Source organism: Macaca thibetana, chromosome 10 (genome assembly GCF_024542745.1).
Source record: "Macaca thibetana thibetana isolate TM-01 chromosome 10, ASM2454274v1, whole genome shotgun sequence".
In the NCBI taxonomy this organism is placed as follows: Eukaryota; Metazoa; Chordata; class Mammalia; order Primates; family Cercopithecidae; genus Macaca; species Macaca thibetana.
In genome coordinates, this window is record NC_065587.1 from 8,737,615 (window position 1) to 8,756,115 (window position 18,501).

At 45.9% G+C, this 18,501-nt stretch overlaps 1 protein-coding gene across 50 annotated transcripts in view; it reads left to right on the plus strand.

Annotated features, from left to right (window-relative positions):
- NDUFA6 (NADH:ubiquinone oxidoreductase subunit A6) overlaps positions 1 to 17,015 on the plus strand; it is a 321,526-nt gene extending 304,511 nt beyond the window's left edge. For 48 of the 50 annotated variants that reach the window (XM_050806044.1, XM_050806077.1, XM_050806032.1 and 45 more), the window contains exons 2-4: positions 7,764 to 7,930; positions 15,357 to 15,472; positions 16,219 to 17,015. In XM_050806044.1, the coding sequence (XP_050662001.1) occupies positions 7,792 to 7,930; positions 15,357 to 15,472; positions 16,219 to 16,350 (387 nt within the window). In that variant the 5' untranslated portion in view covers positions 7,764 to 7,791 and the 3' untranslated portion in view covers positions 16,351 to 17,015. Of the gene's footprint in view, positions 1 to 6,965; positions 7,931 to 15,356; positions 15,473 to 16,218 lie in introns of those variants that run through there. The other 2 variants (XM_050806080.1, XM_050806028.1) reach the window with 2 other exon arrangements.
- The last annotated feature ends 1,486 nt before the right edge of the window (positions 17,016 to 18,501 follow it).

Consider the following 18,501-nt stretch of genomic DNA (forward strand, 5'->3'; position numbering starts at 1 on the left):
CCACAGAGTAAGATGCTGTCTCAAAAAACAAAAATTACAGAAATGAAGTTCCTTTGTCAGGGACTAAGGAGGGGGAGAGGGAAAGGCAATATGAAGAATCCTTGTAGTGATGGAGATAGTCTGTATCTTGATTATATTAATGTCAATATCCTAGTCGTGACATTTTACTACCGTTTTACAAGATGTTACCATTGGGGGAAACTGGGTAATGGGTACACCTGACCGCTCTGTATTACTGATTATACAAATGAATCTATATCATCTCAACATAAACATTTAATTTAAAATGTGCCATATAATATAGGAAAAATGATAAAAGTCACTCTCTTCCTTATCGAGACAAGAAAGAAAAGCAGAAGTATGAGGCAATGTGTGGCTGTTATGTGGGCTCTGAGGAATTGTTTCCAGTTCCTGATACCTCCCCCTTGCTTTGGCTTGCATCTTGGAGCCCTATGAGCCCATATGCCACTGGAATAAAAAAGACCCTCTGCTCTTAACACTGACTTTATTGTGATCTCAGAGAAGAAGGACACAAACAGATGCTTGGCCATCTTAGGCAGGGGATCTTTAAACTGAAGCCAAAAGAGGGGTGGGGGTGAGGAGAGAGGCAGTAAAACACTGAACTGGGGTAAGAAATTCTGGGATCTGATTCTCACTCTACTAGCAACTACACAAGTCCTTTAAATGCTGAGGGCTTCAATTCAACCCAATTTAACATTCTCTGGGCACTAAGGACAGTGGCGAAAAGAGGCCAGGTAGGTGGTTAACCCTTATCCCTATCTATGTCAACACCTATCACCAAAAAGAGCAATATTATTTGCTACAGACACTGACATTTCTCAATCTTGGATAAAAGTGCATGAAAGGGGCCGGGCGTGGTGGCTCACTCCTGTAATCCCAGCACTTTGGGAGGCCAAAGCAGGTGGATCACCTCAGGTCAGGAGCTTGAGATCAGCCTGGCTAACATGGCAATACCTCGTCTCTACTAAAAATTCAAAAATTAGCCGGGCATGGTGGTGGGTGCCTGTAATCCCACCTACTCAGGAGGCTGAGGCAGAATTGCTTGAACCTGGGAGACAGAGGTTGCAGTGTGCTGAGATTGTGCCACTGCACTCCAGTCTGGGCCACAGAGCAAGACTCCATCTCAAAAAAAAAGTACATGAACCTACCTTTAGAAATCTCTATTTGGGCCAGGCGCGGTGGCTCTCGCTTGTAATCCCAGCACTTTGGGAGGCCGAGGTGGGCAGATCACAAGGTCAGGAGATCGAGACCATCCTGGCTAACACGGTGAAACCCCGTCTCTAGTAAAAATAAAAATAAAAAAAAAATTAGCCAGGCGTGGTGGCAGGCGCCTGTAGTCCCAGCTACTCATAGCACCAGCTACTCAGGAGGCTGAGCCAGGATAATGGCGTAAACCCAGGAGGCGGAGCTTGCAGTGAGCCAAGATCGCGCCACTGCACTCCAGCCTGGGCGACAGAGTCAGACTCTGTCTCAAAACAAAAAAAGAAATCTCCATTTGTATTAATCCATAATTACAATGTAAGTAAAAAATAAGAGGCTTAAGATGCAAACGCAGTTTGAAGACAATCTGCTGGATGTTCTCCAACCATCCCCCTGAACAAGGCTGCTGCCCTTCAGTGGCTCTTAGTCACTAAGATCTACTCTGAAAGGTGTGAAGGCTGAGATTAAAGAAAGTTAACAGAATTCTCATAATCTGATTAGTAGACAAAGGAAAAGAAAACTAACATTTATCAAACATCTGTGTCCACCTGACACTCTTCTAGGCACTTCTTATTATATACGTTGTCTCATTTAATCCTACTGTGTGGTAGTCATCCTTATCCCCATTTTATACATGCAGAAACCAAAGTTCATGGAGGAAAGGTAACTTGACATACAGCTTGTAGCTGATGTCAGGGTCTGACTCTAAAGTTCAAATTCTTTTTACTATATACTACATTGCCTCTATCACTATGGAGGGTATTTATTTTCAGAACTGTTCTGTTCTTTCCCAATTTTCTAAAATTACTCTTGTTAATAAGAATAAATAAGGTTTTTTCCCCTTTTTAAGGTATGATAGCAAAAAGGCACCATTCACTAAATTACACTGAACTCTACACATTTAAAAAATGATCAAGGGCCATTTCCGCCCCTCAGTGGCTTTACTGTGATGTAATTTACATACTATAAAATATCTCCTTCACCCATTTTAAGTGTAAAACTAAATGAATTTTAGTATATTTTAAAAGTTGTACACTGTCATCACAAACTAATTTTAGAGTATTGCCATCAGTCTTAAAAGAAACCTTAAGGCCGGGCAGGGTGGCTCACCCTTGTAATCCCAGCACTTCGGTAGGCCGAGATGGGCGGATCACAGGTTAGGAGTTCGAAAATAGTCTGGCCAACATGGCAAAAACCTGTCTCTACTAAAAATACAAAAATTAGCCAGGTGTGATGGTGCACGCCTGTAATCCCAGCTACTTGGGAGGCTGAGGCAAGAGAACCGCTTGAACCCAGGAGACGGAGGCTGCAGTGAGCCGAGATCGCACCACTGCACTCCAGCCTGGGTGACACAGTGAGACTCCTCTGTCCACTGCCCCCTGCCCAAGAAAAAAGGAAACCTTGTGCCTTTCACATTCAGTCCCCATTTTCACTCTCAGCATCTGATAACCACTCATCTTCTGTCTCTATAGATTTGTCTCTTCTGAATCCTTTATATAAGGAGAATAATATGATATGTGCTATTTGTGTTTAGCTTTTTTCGCTTAGTGTATTTTCAGGGTTCAACATTGCTGAACAGTATCCATTACATGGATATACCACATGTATTAGGCCCTTCTTGCATTGCTATAAAGAAATACCTGAGGCTGGGTGATTCGTAGAGAAAAGAGGTTTAGGCTGGGCGTGGTGGCTCATGACTGTAATCCCACACATTGGGAGGCTGATGTGGGTGGATCACTTGAGGTCAGGAGTTTGAGACCAGCCTGCAACATGGTGAAACCTTGCCTCTACTAAAAATACAAAAATTAGCCAGGCGTGGTGGCGTGCGCCTATAATCCCACCTACTCGGAAGGCTGAAGCAGGAGAATCACTTGAACTCAGGAGGCAGAGGTCACAGTGAGCTGAGATCGTGCCATCACCCTCCAGCCTGGGCAACAGAGCAAGACTCCACCTCAAAAAAGAAAAAAAAGAGAGAGAGGAAAAAAAAGAGGTTTAATTGACTTAGAGTTCTGCAGGCTGTGCAAGCATGGCTCCAGCATCTGCTCCTGGTGAGGGCCTCAGGAAGCTTCTAATCACAGCAGAAGGAAAAGGGAAAGCAGGGAGGTCACATGGTGACAGCAGGAGCAAGAGAGCAAAGCGGGAGATGCCATACACCTTTAAACAACCAGATTGCAGATGAACTCACTCATCACCAAGGGGATGGTGCGAAGCTGTTCATGAGAGATCTGCCTCCATGATCCATTCACCTCCCACCAGGCTTCAACTCCAACACTGGGGATGACATTTCAACATGAGATTTGGAGGGGACAAACATCCAAACCATATTACCATTATTTTGGGTTTTGTTTAGGTTTGTTTTTTTGTCACCCAGGCTGGAGCACAGTGGTAGGATCATAGCTTATGGTAAGCTCGAACTCCTGGGTTCAAGAAATCCTCCTACCTCAGCCTCCTGAGTAGCTGGGACTACAGACACGTACCACCATGCTCAGCTATTTTAAACTAATTTTTGTAGAGATGCAGTCTCACTACGTTGCCCAAGCTGTTCTCAAACTCCTGGCCTCAAGCAATCCTGAGATTATAGGAATGAGCCACCATGCCTGGCTGACAGACCACATTCTATTTATCCACTTATCAACTGATAGCCATTTGGGTGTTTTTAGTTTTTGGCTATGGTGAATAATGCTGCTATGAACATTTGCATACAAGTTTTTGTGTGGACAAAAATTTCTTCAGGGTAAGTACCTAGGACTGGAATTGTTGGATCATATAGTAAGTCTACGTTTAACTCTTTTTTTTTTTTTTTTTTTAAATAGAGTCTATTTTGCCTAGTCTGGTCTCAAACTCCTAAGCTCAAGCAATGCTTCTTCCTGGCTATATTTAACTGTTTAAGAAACTGCCAGACTGTTTTCTCAAATGGCTACACCATTTTACATTCCCACCAAAAAAGTATGAAAGTTCTAATTTCTCTACATTCTTGCAAACACTAACTTTTGTCCTCTTTTTTTTTTTTTGAGATGGAGTCTTGCTGTGTCACCCAGGCTGGAGTGCAATGGTGTGACCTTGGCTCACTGCAACCTCCACCTCCCGAGTCAAGCAATTCTCCTGCCTCAGCTTCCCTAGTAGCTGGGATTATAGGCACGCACAACCATGCCCAGCTAATTTTCCTATTTTTAGTAGAGAAGGGGTTTCAACATGTTGGCCAGGCTGGTCTCGAACTCCTGAACTCAAGTTATCTACCAGCCTTGGCCTCTCAAAGTGCTGGGATTACAGGCGTGAGCCACCGTGCCTGGCTGTGTCTGTCTTTTTTATTCTAGCCATTCTACTGAGTGAGAAATGCTATCTCATGAGGGCTTTGATTTGTATTTCCCTAATGGTTCATGATGTTAAATGTCTTTTCATATACGTATTGGTCATCTGTATATCCCCTTTGGAGAAATGGTTATTCAAATAATTTGCCCATTAAAATAAAAATTTCATCTTTAAGAGCAGTTTTGAGTTCACAGCAAAACTGAACAGAAAATACAGGGTTCCCCTACCCCCCCCCACCATCAACATCAGGCACCAGAAGAAACATTTGTTACAAGCAATGGCGCTATACTGACACACCAGTATCACCCATATCCCATAGTTTACATTCGGTTTCACTCTTGGTGTTGTACATCCTGTAGGGTTTGACAAATTTGTAATAACATGTATCCACCCTTATATCGTCCAGAGTAATTTCACTACCCTAAACATTCTCTGTGCACCACCTCTGTGCATTTCTCCCCACTCCCAGCCCCTGCCATCTTTTTACTCTTTCCATAGTTTTACATTTTCCAGGATGTAATATAGTTGGAATCATACAGTATGTAGCTTTTTCAGATTGGCTTCTTTCACTTAGTAATACGCATTTAAGGTTTCTCCATGCCTTTTCACGGCTTAATAGCTCATTTCTTTCTAGTGCTCAATACAGTTCATTGTCTGGATATACCACAGTTTATTTATCCATTCACCTGCTAAAGGACATCTAGGTTGCTTTCAAGTTTTGGCAATTACAAATAAAGCTGCTCTAAACATCCATGTGCAGGTTTCTGTGTGGACATAAGTTTTCAGCTCATTTGGGTAAACACTAAGAAGTGCAATGGCTGGATCTTCTGATAGGAGTATGTTTAGTTTTGTAAGAAAGCCAAACTGTCTTCCAAAGTTGCTGTATCATTTTGCATTCCTACCAGTAAGGAGAGTTCCTGTTGCTTCACATCCTCACCAGCACTTGTGTTGCCACCCTTGCCCATTTCTAAATTTGGCTATTTGTCTTTTCATTATTGAGTTGTAAGAATTTTATGTATGCTAGATACAAGTCCCTTATGGAACATGTGATTTGCAAAATTTTTCTCAGGCCGGGCGCGGTGGCTCAAGCCTGTAATCCCAGCACTTTGGGAGGCCGAGACGGGCGGATCACGAGGTCAGGAGATCGAGACCATCCTGGCTAACACGGTGAAACCCCGTCTCTATTAAGAAATACAAAAAACTAGCCGGGCGAGGTGGCGGGCGCCTGTAGTCCCAGCTAGTGGGGAGGCTGAGGCCGGAGAATGGCATGAACCTGGGAGGCGGAGCTTGCAGTGAGCTGAGATCCGGCCACTGCACTCCAGCCTGGGTGACAGAGCGAGACTCCGTCTCAAAAAAAAAAAAAAAAAAAAAATTTTCTCTCGGTTTGTGAGTTGTTTAGAGGTCTTTTTTTTTTTTTTTTTTTTTTTTGAGAAAGGGTCTCACTCTGTCACCCAGACTAGAATCCCGTGGCGCAATCTTGGCTCACCACAACCTCCGCCTCCCAGGCTCAAGCAATTCTCCTGCCTCAGCCTCCCGACTAGCTGAGATTACAGGTGCCCACCACCACGCCAGCTAATTTTTGTATTTTTAGTAGAGACAGGGTTTCACCATGTTGGCCAGGCTGGTCTCGAACTCCTGACCTCAGGTGATACACCCGCCTTGGCCTCCCAAAGTGCTGGGATTACAGGTGTGAGCCACCACCCCCGGCTGATATACTCATTTTATAGATGAGAAAACTGAGGCACAAAGAGACTAAGTTACTTTACAGCATTGGGGTTGAAGCCCAGGCGGCTGGTGCCACAGTCGGTTTTCTGACTCTCACAGCACCTATACCATGATATCTACCTGTGTGATTCTAACTGCACCATTGCAGTCCAGTCTAGGTGAGTCTCACTCTGTCTCAAAAAAAAAAAAAAAAAAAAAAGGATATATCAACATTATCTCACTGGTGTGTTGTGGGGCCTAGCCAAGTTAATGTACCTAGAAAACTAGAGAACAGTGGCTACTAAGGACATCTAAGGACACTTCATATAAACCTTAAGTGTGTTACAACTTCTTAAGTCAGTACTGAAGTTCAAAAGCTTCCATTTTATTATTATGCTTTATACTTTATGTATGTTACGTGCTTCCTTTTTTATAGCTCACTTGAATATACATATACATTTTAGAAGATAATAAGGAAGAAAAAAGTATATCTGGTCTTTTAAACCTTCGAAATGGGAAAGTTTGGACTAGATGCAGGGGTAAGCTCAGTCCTGGCCCCTGGCCCTTCCCCAGTACTCACAGGCTCCTGTCAACTGCACCTTCAGAAAAAGACCGAGACTCTTAGGCAGGAGTCAGGCAGGTGGGGGGCGATCTGTCACGTGACCTAGACTCCGGCCCACCTGAGTTTCCTCATCTGTAAAATGGGGATGCCGACGGTACCTACCTGACCTGAGAGCGGAGAACACTGAGATATCTTGCCCGTGGCCTGCCCTGTGGTTAGCCGTCCTTTTTTCCTTGACACTTGTAGGTTCCTCTCGTGGGAAAACGCCAGCGAAGAGAGACACCCAGAATGGACGATCTAAGGTTCCTTCCAGCTTCCAAATTCTGGTCTGCTTTTCAGAGATCCAGGGCTCGGGATGCGAATGTCCCTGTCTACGATGGGGCTGCCGTTACAGCCTTCCTCCCGGGGCTCTGGAGACGCGCCGGCGCTTTGACACCTCTCTTGTGCTAAGGAAGAGTCGGTTTACAGAAAAACAAGTATACCCTGGCCCTGCAGAAAGCCGCCAGGCGGCAGGGCAAGCGCCACCGCAGTCCAGGCGCCATTATCTGCCTCAGCAGTTACCTCGGGGGCCCGCCGCGAGGAGGTTCTTCAAGGCCTGCGCGTCCACGGACACTACCAGGGAGCGCGGCGGGCAGCCGGATAGCAGGACGCTGACAGAAGCCCCGCAGTCGCTCGGCGTCCTCGGCGCCAGCTCACGACCCAGCGACCACCCTGCTGCCCAAGCGTCCCCTGGCGGCGACGCCGGCCCGTTAGCGCGACAGATAGGTTAGTCCAAAGGCCAAGCGGCGCTTCTGTAGATGAGCATGCGCAACCCCCACCCTTCGCTCAGCCAGAGAGAGGCTTCGCAGCCAATCGGAGAGCCTTACAGTCATCCTCCCGCCCACCCAGCGTACAGGCGGGGCATTCCCCCTCAGCCAATGAGAAAAGACATTCGCCCGCGGGTCGCACGCGCGGCTTGCAAAGAGGTGGGGTTGTGGAGTGGATACTTTGGCAAGATGGCGGCGAGCGGCGTCCGCCAAACTGCGTCTACCGCCAGCACCTTTGTGAAGCCCATTTTAAGTCGGGACACGAACGAGGCCAAGCGGAGGGTGCGCGAGCTCTACCGCGCCTGGTATCGGGAGGTGCCGAACACTGGTGAGAGGTAGCGGCTTACGTGGGGACCCGGAGGCCGCCGCTCAAGGTCGTAGCCGGCCCAGCCGGGGTTTCTCATGGGCCGAGCTGAGGTCACCAATTTGGGCAGAGGCGATTGCGGGTGCTTCAGGGGAAGAGCGTCACCGGAGCCTACCACGGGCCGGATCCGGCGGCGGCGCCGTGGTCAGACCGGCCGTCCCCAGCATTCGTACGGTGCCCTCGGAGCTTTGGTTTGTCCCCCGCAATTGGCAGGAGGACGAGGACTGTCAGTGACACACTCACTTTGTGGGTGAGGCAGCGGAGGCACCGAGAGGCGAAGTGATGTGCCCAGGGCCCAGGCCGAGCCACTGGTGTACCTGGAACCCAAAGTCTAGAGTTGCAGAGTGTAATTTAGATGCCCGTTGGATTTTTTGTTTTGTTTGTGACAGAGTCTCGCTGTGTAGCCCAGCCTGGAGTGAAGTGGCACGATCTCGGCTCACTGCAACCTCTGCCTCCTGCGTTCAAGCGATTCTCCTACCTCAGCCTCCCGAGTAGCTGGGACTACAGGCGTTCGCTAGCACGCCTGGCTAATTTTTGTATCTTTAGTAGAGACGGGATTTCACCATGTTGGCCAGGCTGGTCTCCAACTCCTGACCTCAAGTGATCCGCTGGCCTTGGCCTCCCAAAGTACTGGGATTACAGGCGTGAGCCACTGCGCCCGACCTGACTCGGTGTTTTCACATGGCGCGTAATGCTAGTCGGGGAAAGAGGTGTTTGGTTTTTTGTTTTTGTTTTTGTTTTGAGACGAAGTCTCAGGCTGGAGCGCAGTGGTGCGATCTCCGCTCACTGCAAGCCCCGCCTCCTGGGTTCTCGCCATTCTCCTGCCTCAGTCTCCCGAGTAGCTGGGATTACAGGGGCCCCCCACCACGCCCGGCATATGTTTTTGTATTTTTAGTAGAGACTGGGTTTCACCGTGTTAGCCAGGATGGTCTCGATCTCCTGACCTCGTGATCCGCCCGTCTTGGCCTCCCGAAGCTTGAGAAAGAGGTGTTTTTGAGTGAGCTGGAGCATGGTGCCACTCCTCAGGGCTGTCTTGTCCCTGCTTGTGTGTGTGTGAAGAGGCGGTAGAATGTGGTGGTTAGGAGCATGGACTTTTATCCAGGCGCTGCCCTCAACTAGCTATGTGACTTTGGGTGAGGTATTTCATCTGTTCCTGTTTTTTCATCTTTAAAATGGCAATGTGGCCGGGCGCGGTGGCTGAAGCCTGTAATCCCAGCACTTTGGGAGGCCGAGGCGGGTGGATCACGAGACTATCCTGGCTAACATGGTGAAACCCCGTCTCTACTAAAAATACAAAAAACTAGCTGGGCGTGGTGGCGGGCGCCTGTAGTCCCAGCTACTTGGGAGGCTGAGGCGGGAGAATGGCGTGAACCCGGGAGGCGGAGTTTGCAGTGAGCGGAGATCACGCCACTGCACTCCAGCCTGGGAGACACAGCGAGACTCCGTCTCAAAAAAAAAAAAAAATTAAATAAATAAATAAAATGGGAATGATAATTCCTTCTTCAGAAAGTTACTGTATTAAGTTAAAATATCTAGAGTGCTTAGAACAGGGCTTGGTGCATATTTAACTCATTAAATATTAGCTGCTGCCATTGTTTTTGTTGTTATTTTTGTTATTTATAGGGCTTACCTTAGCAGCAGCTTCCAAGCAGAACCCGGTTCTTTGACATATGAGAACCGTCTCTGCTCCACAGAGTCCCTGTCCTCAAGCTGACTTTTGGAAAAATTGCTACTGACTAGAACTTAAACCCACGCGTTACTAGAGAAGGAGAAACTTGAGTGATCCGCTGGTTCAGGGGCTGCAAATTCAGATGCCTTCAGGGGCAGGCAGATAAAAGATGTGTGTGGGGAGTGACAGTAGCAGTGTGTATGTGTATGTGTGTGTGTTTTGGGGTGGTGCATTCAAATTCAGAAGTTTGAAAACATAATGTTTACCTGGCAGAATACTTCTAGGAGTACCCAGAACCCTCTCTGGTTGCAGGAGGAAGGAGCTGGGGGAAGGAGGACCACATTGAAAAAGGGTGGCTTGTGAAGGGTAAATCAGTGGCCAAGTAGAAGACAGAACCCAGGTATCCTGACTCTGAGAATCCAGCTCTTTCTAAACCATCCCCTCCCAAGACCTTCCCTCAAATTCTGTTTTGGGAAGAAAGTCCTAAAGTCAGAAGGGTCTTGAGAGGAGGAAAAGAAGGCAGAGGGTTACAGGAGCCTAAAGAGCAAGGGAAGAGGAGAGAAAAGAAGGGGTCAAGGAGTGTGCATCCCTATGGGGAAGATCAGTGATCTACAGCTGGCCAGTTACACAGACCTGTGCCACATGGGTTTTATGGTATCCATCATCAGGACTCCAGCTGAGGAATCAAATCAAGGAAGGGGAAAATAGTGTCAATAACTTAGACAGCCTGAGCATTAATAAACAAAAGTAAAATTTTAAGTATTTAATGAAAAAAATAGTATTGATAACTCACTTTTTTTTTTTTTTTTTTTTTTTTTTTTTTTGAGACAGTCTCGCTCTGTCTCCCAGGCTGCAGTGCAATGGCGCGATCTCGGCTCACTGCAACCTCTGCCTCCCGGGTTCAAGTGATTCCCCATGCCTCAGCGTCCCAAGTAGCTGGGATTATAGGTGCGCGCCACCACACCTGGGTAACTTTTGTATTTTTAGTAGAGATGGGGTTTCACCATGTTGGCCAGGCTGTCTCGAACTTCTGACCTCAGGTGATCCGCTGGCCTCAGCCTGCCAAAGTGCTGGGATTACAGGCATGAGCCACTGTGACTGGCTGATAACTAACGTTTATTAAAATGCTTACATATGACTCAGCACTATGCCTTATTTTAGGGTGGGCTCTAATAGTTTCCTTGCCTTGTAGATGAGAAAACTGAGGCACATAAATTTGTCTCAGATGACATCGTTAGGAAGTAGAAGAGCCTACCTGTAAACCCCTAATACCCGGCTCTTAGCTTCTACTGCAGTTTTCCCTGAATCTCCCAGGGCCCAGTTTTGCATGGGAGCACAGGGATAGAACTGCCTTTGAATCCTTCCTTGGAAAAAATATGACATGCTGTTTGCTGGCCGTAAGGTAACAGGAGACTTTCTATAGAAACAGTTCATTCATTTAATTTCCATTTCATTAAGTATCTGTTGTACTTCAGAGTCAGTACTAGATGCCTAGAGAGATACAAAAATGAATAAAACACAACCCTGCCTTCAAGGGTCTGATGGTCTAGTCTTATGGTCTAGTCTATTATAGGCATTTAACCAGATAATTAAACCCAAGGTATTATAGAGGTATGGGGGAAAAAGTGTGACAGTTTTAACAGCCAGCATTTGGATCATGCTTTACAAGGTGTCACTTGATTTTTCACTATATTCCTGTAAAAGAATTAGGTTAGAGTTTATTTTCTTTCCTATTTTTTTTTTAGATGAGATGACAGGCTAAGGAGGCTGTACCCCAGGCAAGATCATGATTTATAATGATCTGGAGACCTTACCCAGCTTATTTGACCCCTAATCCCACATTATTTTCCATTATACTATGCTGCCTTCCCATCTAAGAATACAGGCCTTGTGCCTTGTATGAATGCAACCAAAATGAATTGGAGCAAATAACTGAGAGCAGTATCGGATTGTCCTTCCGAATCTGTCAGAGCCTTCTGGACTCAAGAAAGCCTTAACAATAACTTCAGAAAAGCACACAGAGACTGTGGAAAAGTCACCTTCACCCAAAAGGGGTACTTCCTTTTGAGCCTCTCAGATTTTTTCAAACTGAAATAGAAGTATTCAGGATTCAAAGAATAAGCCAGGAATTTGTGAGTTGAGAAAGAACAATTGGAACTGATTTACATCAGGGTTTCTCAACAGTGGCATGTGGGCTGGACGATTGCTGTGCAGGGCTGTCCCCTGCATCATAGGATGTTTAGCAGCATCCCTGGCCTCTACCCACAAGATGCCAGTAGCACCCACCCCATGGGTGTGACAACCAAAAATGCTTCCAGACACTACCAAATGTTCTGGGGGGCAAAATCATTGCTGGTTTGCCACAGATTTAGACCAAGGAACGATTCAGTCTACGGCTAGGCTATTTCCATTTGCTTTTCTGCAGCCTTTCTCGCTGGTTGGGGGGTGCATTCAGAGTGTTGGGATGGGAGGAGGGAGCCTGGGACAGACCTATATGGAATTTGTCTTTCTAGAGACAAGGGTTCTTAATCTGAGGATGGGCACTCAAGGATCTGTAACCTCCTGAAACTGTAAGTAAAATGTTGCATTTATGCATGTGAATATTTTGCTGATGAGAAGATTCATCACCCAGTGCCCTGCTGTGTAGTAGTTCAGGAGATCATGAGGAATGGGAGCTGATGGGCACAAGCTCCCGTAAGTATGCCCAGAGAAATATTGTTTTTTTGTTCCCAAAGTTGGTCAGGAATCTAAAATAAAAAATGCAGGAAAGATAAGCACTGATAGTAGGGGAAGATTCCTCATAGTCTCTTCCTTAAAAGAGCACTGGATTGTAAAAAAAAAAAAAACAAACCCTGGATTCTAGACACACGTGTACCAAGGACAGGTTTGGTCAGGTGTGGTAGCTTACACTTGTAATCCCAGCACTTTGGGAGGCAGAGGCAGAAGGATCGCTTAAGCCCAGGAGTTCAAGACCAGCTTAGGCAATGTAGTGAGACGCCTGTCTCCACAAAAAACTAAAAAAGTATGGGCGTGATGGTGCGTGCGTGTAGTCTCAGCTACTTGGGAGGCTGAGGTGGGAGAATTGCTTGAGCCGGGAGGTCAAGGCTGCAGTGAGCCATGATCATGCCATTGTACTCCAGCCTGGGTGACAGAGCAAGACCCTGTCTTAAAAAAATAATAATAAAATTATTATTATTATTATCCAGGTTCCATATTAGTTTGCATTTATTTTTGCATCTGTCTTCTTATTGTCCCTTTGTCTGCTCTTTACTGGAATTCCTAATATACCTTGGTGAACAGCTCTGTGGGAGGTAGAACTCAAGTTTATAGTGTTTGCCATTTTCCATGGTATAAATACTCCCACTATGATTGATTTTTAAGTGAAGTCAGTGTGGACGGATTTGGAAGAGATATGTAAAGTTGGCTCTCCATGAGAGCCTGCTCCAGCACACCCTGGACACTTACTTCTAGTGAATGATCCTCTGTCCTCTGTGGTGTTAACATTGACCTATCAAGCTGGGATGCCAGTTCTCCTAGTAGATTTCTGCTGTTGCTTTTTCCTTGGTTGGATTAGAAACTTTGTTTTCTTTGCAGCATGGCCTGATATGTCCCTCAGCAGAGGCTTTATTTTTCTATCACTGTCACTAAGTTAGGAGTAAAAAGATTCAGGTGAGGTGCAGTGGCTCATGCCCATAATCCCAACACCTTTTGGGAGGTCAAGGATTGCTAGAAGCCAGGAGTTCCAGACCAGCCTGGGAAACATAGTGAGACCCTGTTTCTACAAAAAAAAAAAAAAAAAAAAAGGCCAGGCGCGGTGGCTCAAGCCTGTAATCCCAGCACTTTGGGAGGCCGAGACGGGCGGATCACGAGGTCAGGAGTTCGAGACCATCCTGGCTAACACGGTGAAACCCCGTCTCTACTAAAAACTACAAAAAACTAGCCGGGCGCGGTGACGGGCGCCTGTAGTCCCGGCTACTCGGGAGGCTGAGGCAGGAGAATGGCGTAAACCCGGGAGGCGGAGCTTGCAGTGAGCTGAGATCCGGCCACTGCACTCCACCCTGGGCGACATAGCAAGACTCCGTCTCAAAAAAAAAAAAAAAAAAAAAAAAAAATTCAGGTTCAAACTGTATTGCTAATTCAATCAGAAAATGGCCTTCATCGTTTTCAGAGCTGGTTATGATAGTTCTGTAGGCCAGGGTGAACATGTCACAGGAATGGCCACAAGACAAGGTATTCCAAAGGAATACACTGGTTTCCTTCACTACAGTGCTCATTCTAGCCTGGGAGCCTTGATTTTGCTGTCCCCACAGCCTAGTGTGCCTCTGTCACCCTATGTGTATCCCACCTACCACGTAAGACCCTGTTCATGACCTTGTCATCAACAAATCCACTGATGGCTGAGCGTCCCAGGGGGTGGTAATGCATGTAACTAAAACCTAATTTTCAAAGGATATCCGTACGTCTCATCTGAAGTTCCAGGTTACTGAATCTTTGTCACTATTTTAGGAGCTTAATCAGGGATTGTTGAATATTATGATTTTATGTTTATATTCATAGCTGGCTGTCCCTCCAGTCAGAATTTAACACCTAGACAAGTGGAGCTACATCTTAAACTTTGCTTCCTCTAAGTAACCTAAGATGGTATTAATTGCTTGTTGGATTGAAGCCTCCCTAACCTGCATAAACCCCTAGCAGTCTCCCTCAACTCAAAGTTTGTGTAGTACTTAACAGCCTAGGCCACATCCTTTTACATTAATTTCAATCCTGTTTTCTTTTGCCGATTGTTCCATATAAAAATAATGCTAATGTCTATTGAGAGCTTATTCCATGTGAGGCACTATTGTGAGCATTTTGCATTGTCTCATGAAATCTCCACAAGAGCCCTGGAGTTATATGTGCTGTTATTGTCTTCATTTTATTGATAAATAAATACACTCAGCCAGGACAATGGCTCACGCATGTAATCCCAGCAACTTGCCGGGCTGAGAGGCAGGAGGATCACGGGGGCCCAGGAGTTCAAGGGTGCAAGTAGCTATGATCACACAGAGCAAGACCCTGTCTCCAAAAAAATAATTTTTTTTTTTTTGAGACACAGTCTCACTCTTTCACCAGGCTGGAGTGCAGTGGCACCATCTCAGCTCACTGCCACCTCCGCCTCCCGGGTTTAAGTGATTCTCCTGCCTCAGCCTCCCGAGTAGCTGGGATTACGGGCGCCCGCCACCACGCCTGGCTAATGTTTGTGATTTTAGTAGAAATGGGGTTTCGCCATGTTGGCCAGGCTGGTCTTAAACTCCTGACCTCAGGTGATCCACCCTCCTCAGCCTCCCAAAGTGCTGGGGATTACAGGCGTGAGCCACCGCACCCGGCTAAAAAAATAATTTAAAAAAAATACACTCAGGCACAAGAAAGTTAACTTACACAGGATCATATACCTAACAAAAGTTGGGATTTGAACCCAGGTTGTTCAAACTCTTGAACAATGCTTTACTGCCTCTTCAAATTCAGTGGTCTTTTTCCCCAAACAAAATAATAAGTTCCTTGAGAGCAAATGCCATGAATCACACATCTCATCCTCAGGCACCTAGCCTAGGGTCAGGCTAATTTTTGGTGAAGGAATGAATGGGCGACCTGTATGTGTTCAGTGAGTATCCTTTGACTCTAGGTTTTAAAAACATGTTTTAACCATACAATTTCTACCCTGAGTCATGTTTTTCTCTCTAGTACACCAATTCCAGCTGGACATCACTGTGAAAATGGGACGGGATAAAGTCCGAGAAATGTTTATGAAGAATGCCCACGTCACAGACCCCAGGGTGATTGATCTTCTGGTCATTAAGGTAACTGACTCTCCCTGACCAATTTAAAAGATCACCAACTTGTTCACTACTTCTCAGTCTTTCCAAATGAACATTTTGTCTCCAAGTTTAGAAAGCAGCTACTGGTTCAGCAGTGATTATTGCTGTATTTCAGAGAAATACTTGAACTTGGAGGTTATCATCTGGATAAATAGATAAGATTCATCAAGGCAACATCCACTGGGACTTGCATTTTATAACCAAAAAAAAAAAAAAGATGTAGGGAGGAAAGTTTGAATTCTTCTTGAACCTCATCCCTAGAAGTTACCACTTCACCTGAATGCCAGTTTACAGCTGGAAGAGGCAGTTAGGCTGGTTATGAGTCCTGTATAAATGGGGTCAAATCCTGGGGCTGATTCTGTCCCCCTGGCCAGTCACATTAGCATCAATGGGAGCTTCGGCATAGACCATTCAGTAACAGAAGAAATGATAAGCAGAAACATAAGCCAGTCAGGTTAGGTGGTCATGGGATAAGAGCCTGTTAACCTATATGTTTCTCCTCTTGGTACCAGTTAACCACAGAGTTAAAGAATCTTTGAAAGGTCTCAGAAATCATTTACCCCAACCATCTCATTGTCCAGACATAGAAACTTTGCCCAGACAGAGTAGTAACTTGCCCAAGGTCATTCAACAAGTCCATGCTGAGCAGAGAATAGAATCCTGGCCTTCAGTGTCATATGCCTTCAACTTGACCACTGTGACTGACGACCTCTCTCCTCACTGTTCAGGGAAAGATGGAACTGGAAGAAACAATTAAAGTATGGAAGCAGCGGACACATGTTATGCGGTTCTTCCATGAAACAGAAGCGCCAAGGCCAAAGGATTTCCTATCCAAGTTCTATGTTGGCCATGACCCATGAAGTCACTCAGTGGAAAGGTGCATGTTGATATTATTTTAGAGCACAAATAAACTCGCTATACGATGGTCACTTTGTGATAGAATTCCATTGATAAACCAATTTTCTGAAGCCTGTTTTTGCCTGAGCAAGTGGGGCTTTGGTATACACACCACCTGTTCTTTCCCTTTTCTTGAAATGTGGTGTTTGCTGTAAATTGGATTGAATTCTTTTTCTCAGAGCCTTGCATGTCAGTAAACAGGAAGGAAGGAGGCCATCTGTTCAAAAACTGTGACACTGGCCATGAGGCTGGATAACTTGTTAATGTAGTAGTTTCTACAGTCCCCATGATTAGACACCTTTGTGTCAGGGCACAGATTATCCAAAATTAGCCAGCTCTTGCTGTCAGAGAGGGATCAGAGCAGCACTAACAGGCGCAAAAGTAGAGCTGTCAAAATGGGCTAGTTTTCCTTGGGTTCTGAAGAAAATGGATGTGCAAAGGCTTGGCTCCACTACTTGTAACAAGCTCTAGCCCTTAAAATGAAATTAACTTCCTACTCAGGCACCCTGCTAGGTGCACAGCTATTCAATATACACACAGAGAACAGAAATATTTCTACTGTCTTTGCAAACTCTGGTCTACCTCTCAGTGGCAGGAAAATAAACATCAACCCCAGTTCAAGAACTGATCTCTGTTTGGATGGTAGTCTCTCGTCCTTCCCAGGGCAATCCAAATGATAGAGAACGGGGTTTGGAATCGATAGGTATCATCACTGAGGAGTCCCATACTTTTTTTTTTTTTTTTTTGTAGAGATGGGGTCTCCATTGCCCAGGCTGGTCTTTTTTTCTTTTTCTTTCTTTCTTTTTAATTTGAGATGGAGTCTCGCTGTTGTTGCCCAGGCTGGAGTGCAGTGGCGTGATCTTGGCTCACTGCACCCTCCGCTTCCCGGTTCAAGTGATTCTCCCTGCCTCAGCCTCCCACGTAGCTGGGATTACAGGCATGGACCACCATATCCGGCTAGTTTTATATTTTTAGAAGAGACGGAGTTTCACCATGTTGGCCAGGCTGCTCCCAAACTCTTGACCTCAAGCAGTCCACCCGCCTTGGCCTCCCAAAGTGCTGGCGTGAGCCACTGCGCCCAGGCTGGTCTTGAACTTTGGGCTGAAGTGATCCTCCTGCCTCAGCCTCCCAGTGTTGGGACTACAGGCCTCAGCCATTGTGCATGGCCCCAAAACTTAAGGCACCAAGGATCCCTTTATATTTTCACCTTAGGAACCTGAGGAAAAAACTCAAAAATGTTTTTGTGTTCTCTCACTCAGTAACAATAAACACGTAAGACTTCTGTGATCAAACGTATGAGGGTTTCTCCCCACACTAAGCAAGCAGTCAGTTCTGCAGCAGACACCAGCTGGCTGTCCTCCAATTCTCTTCCAACACTATCTACCTGGAGATAGCATCAGATTCCACAGGTTTGGGGCTCAGTCCCACAAGACTGCTCCCACCCCCATTAGACAACATTCACAAGTCCAAGCCTCCAGCACTTGTGAGCTTCAAGTTGGAGTTCCCATGACCCCTTCTTTTTAATTTGCTGGAGCAGCTTGCAGAACTCGGGAACACTTAGGTCCATTTACTGGTTTATTGTAAAGGATATCACAAAAGATACAGATGAAGAGATGCATAGGGTGAGGTATAGAAGAAGGGGCATGGAGCTTCCAAGTTCTCTCCAGGCATGCCACTTTCCAAAGCCAAGTGTTCTGTTCTCCGAAAACTCTCTGAACGTGTCTTCTTGGGCCTTTTATGGAGACCTCATTGGATAGGGATGATTGAAGCATGGACAACGGTGGAAAAATGGGAGTAGACAAAAGAGGCATAATCTAATACAGATGGAGTGGAGAAGTCCAACAAGGCCTGTCCACATTTCTTCCTCCCAGGTAAGGGAAAGAATCCCTTCTGAAATGGGGGTCTCATGACCTAAAATCAGACAAGGTAGGTCAGAGAATTCTTTTTATGGCCAACTCGAAGACAGGCAAAGGAAGATTATACTTTTAGTTTCTATGGCCTGCCTTGGGGAGAAAAAGCAGCAGGTGAAAGGAGGTCAGAAGGTCTGAGAAAGAGACTGTTGTTTTCTGAGGCCTGAAGTGCCCAACATTGTAACAAAAGCCTAAAACAAGGGC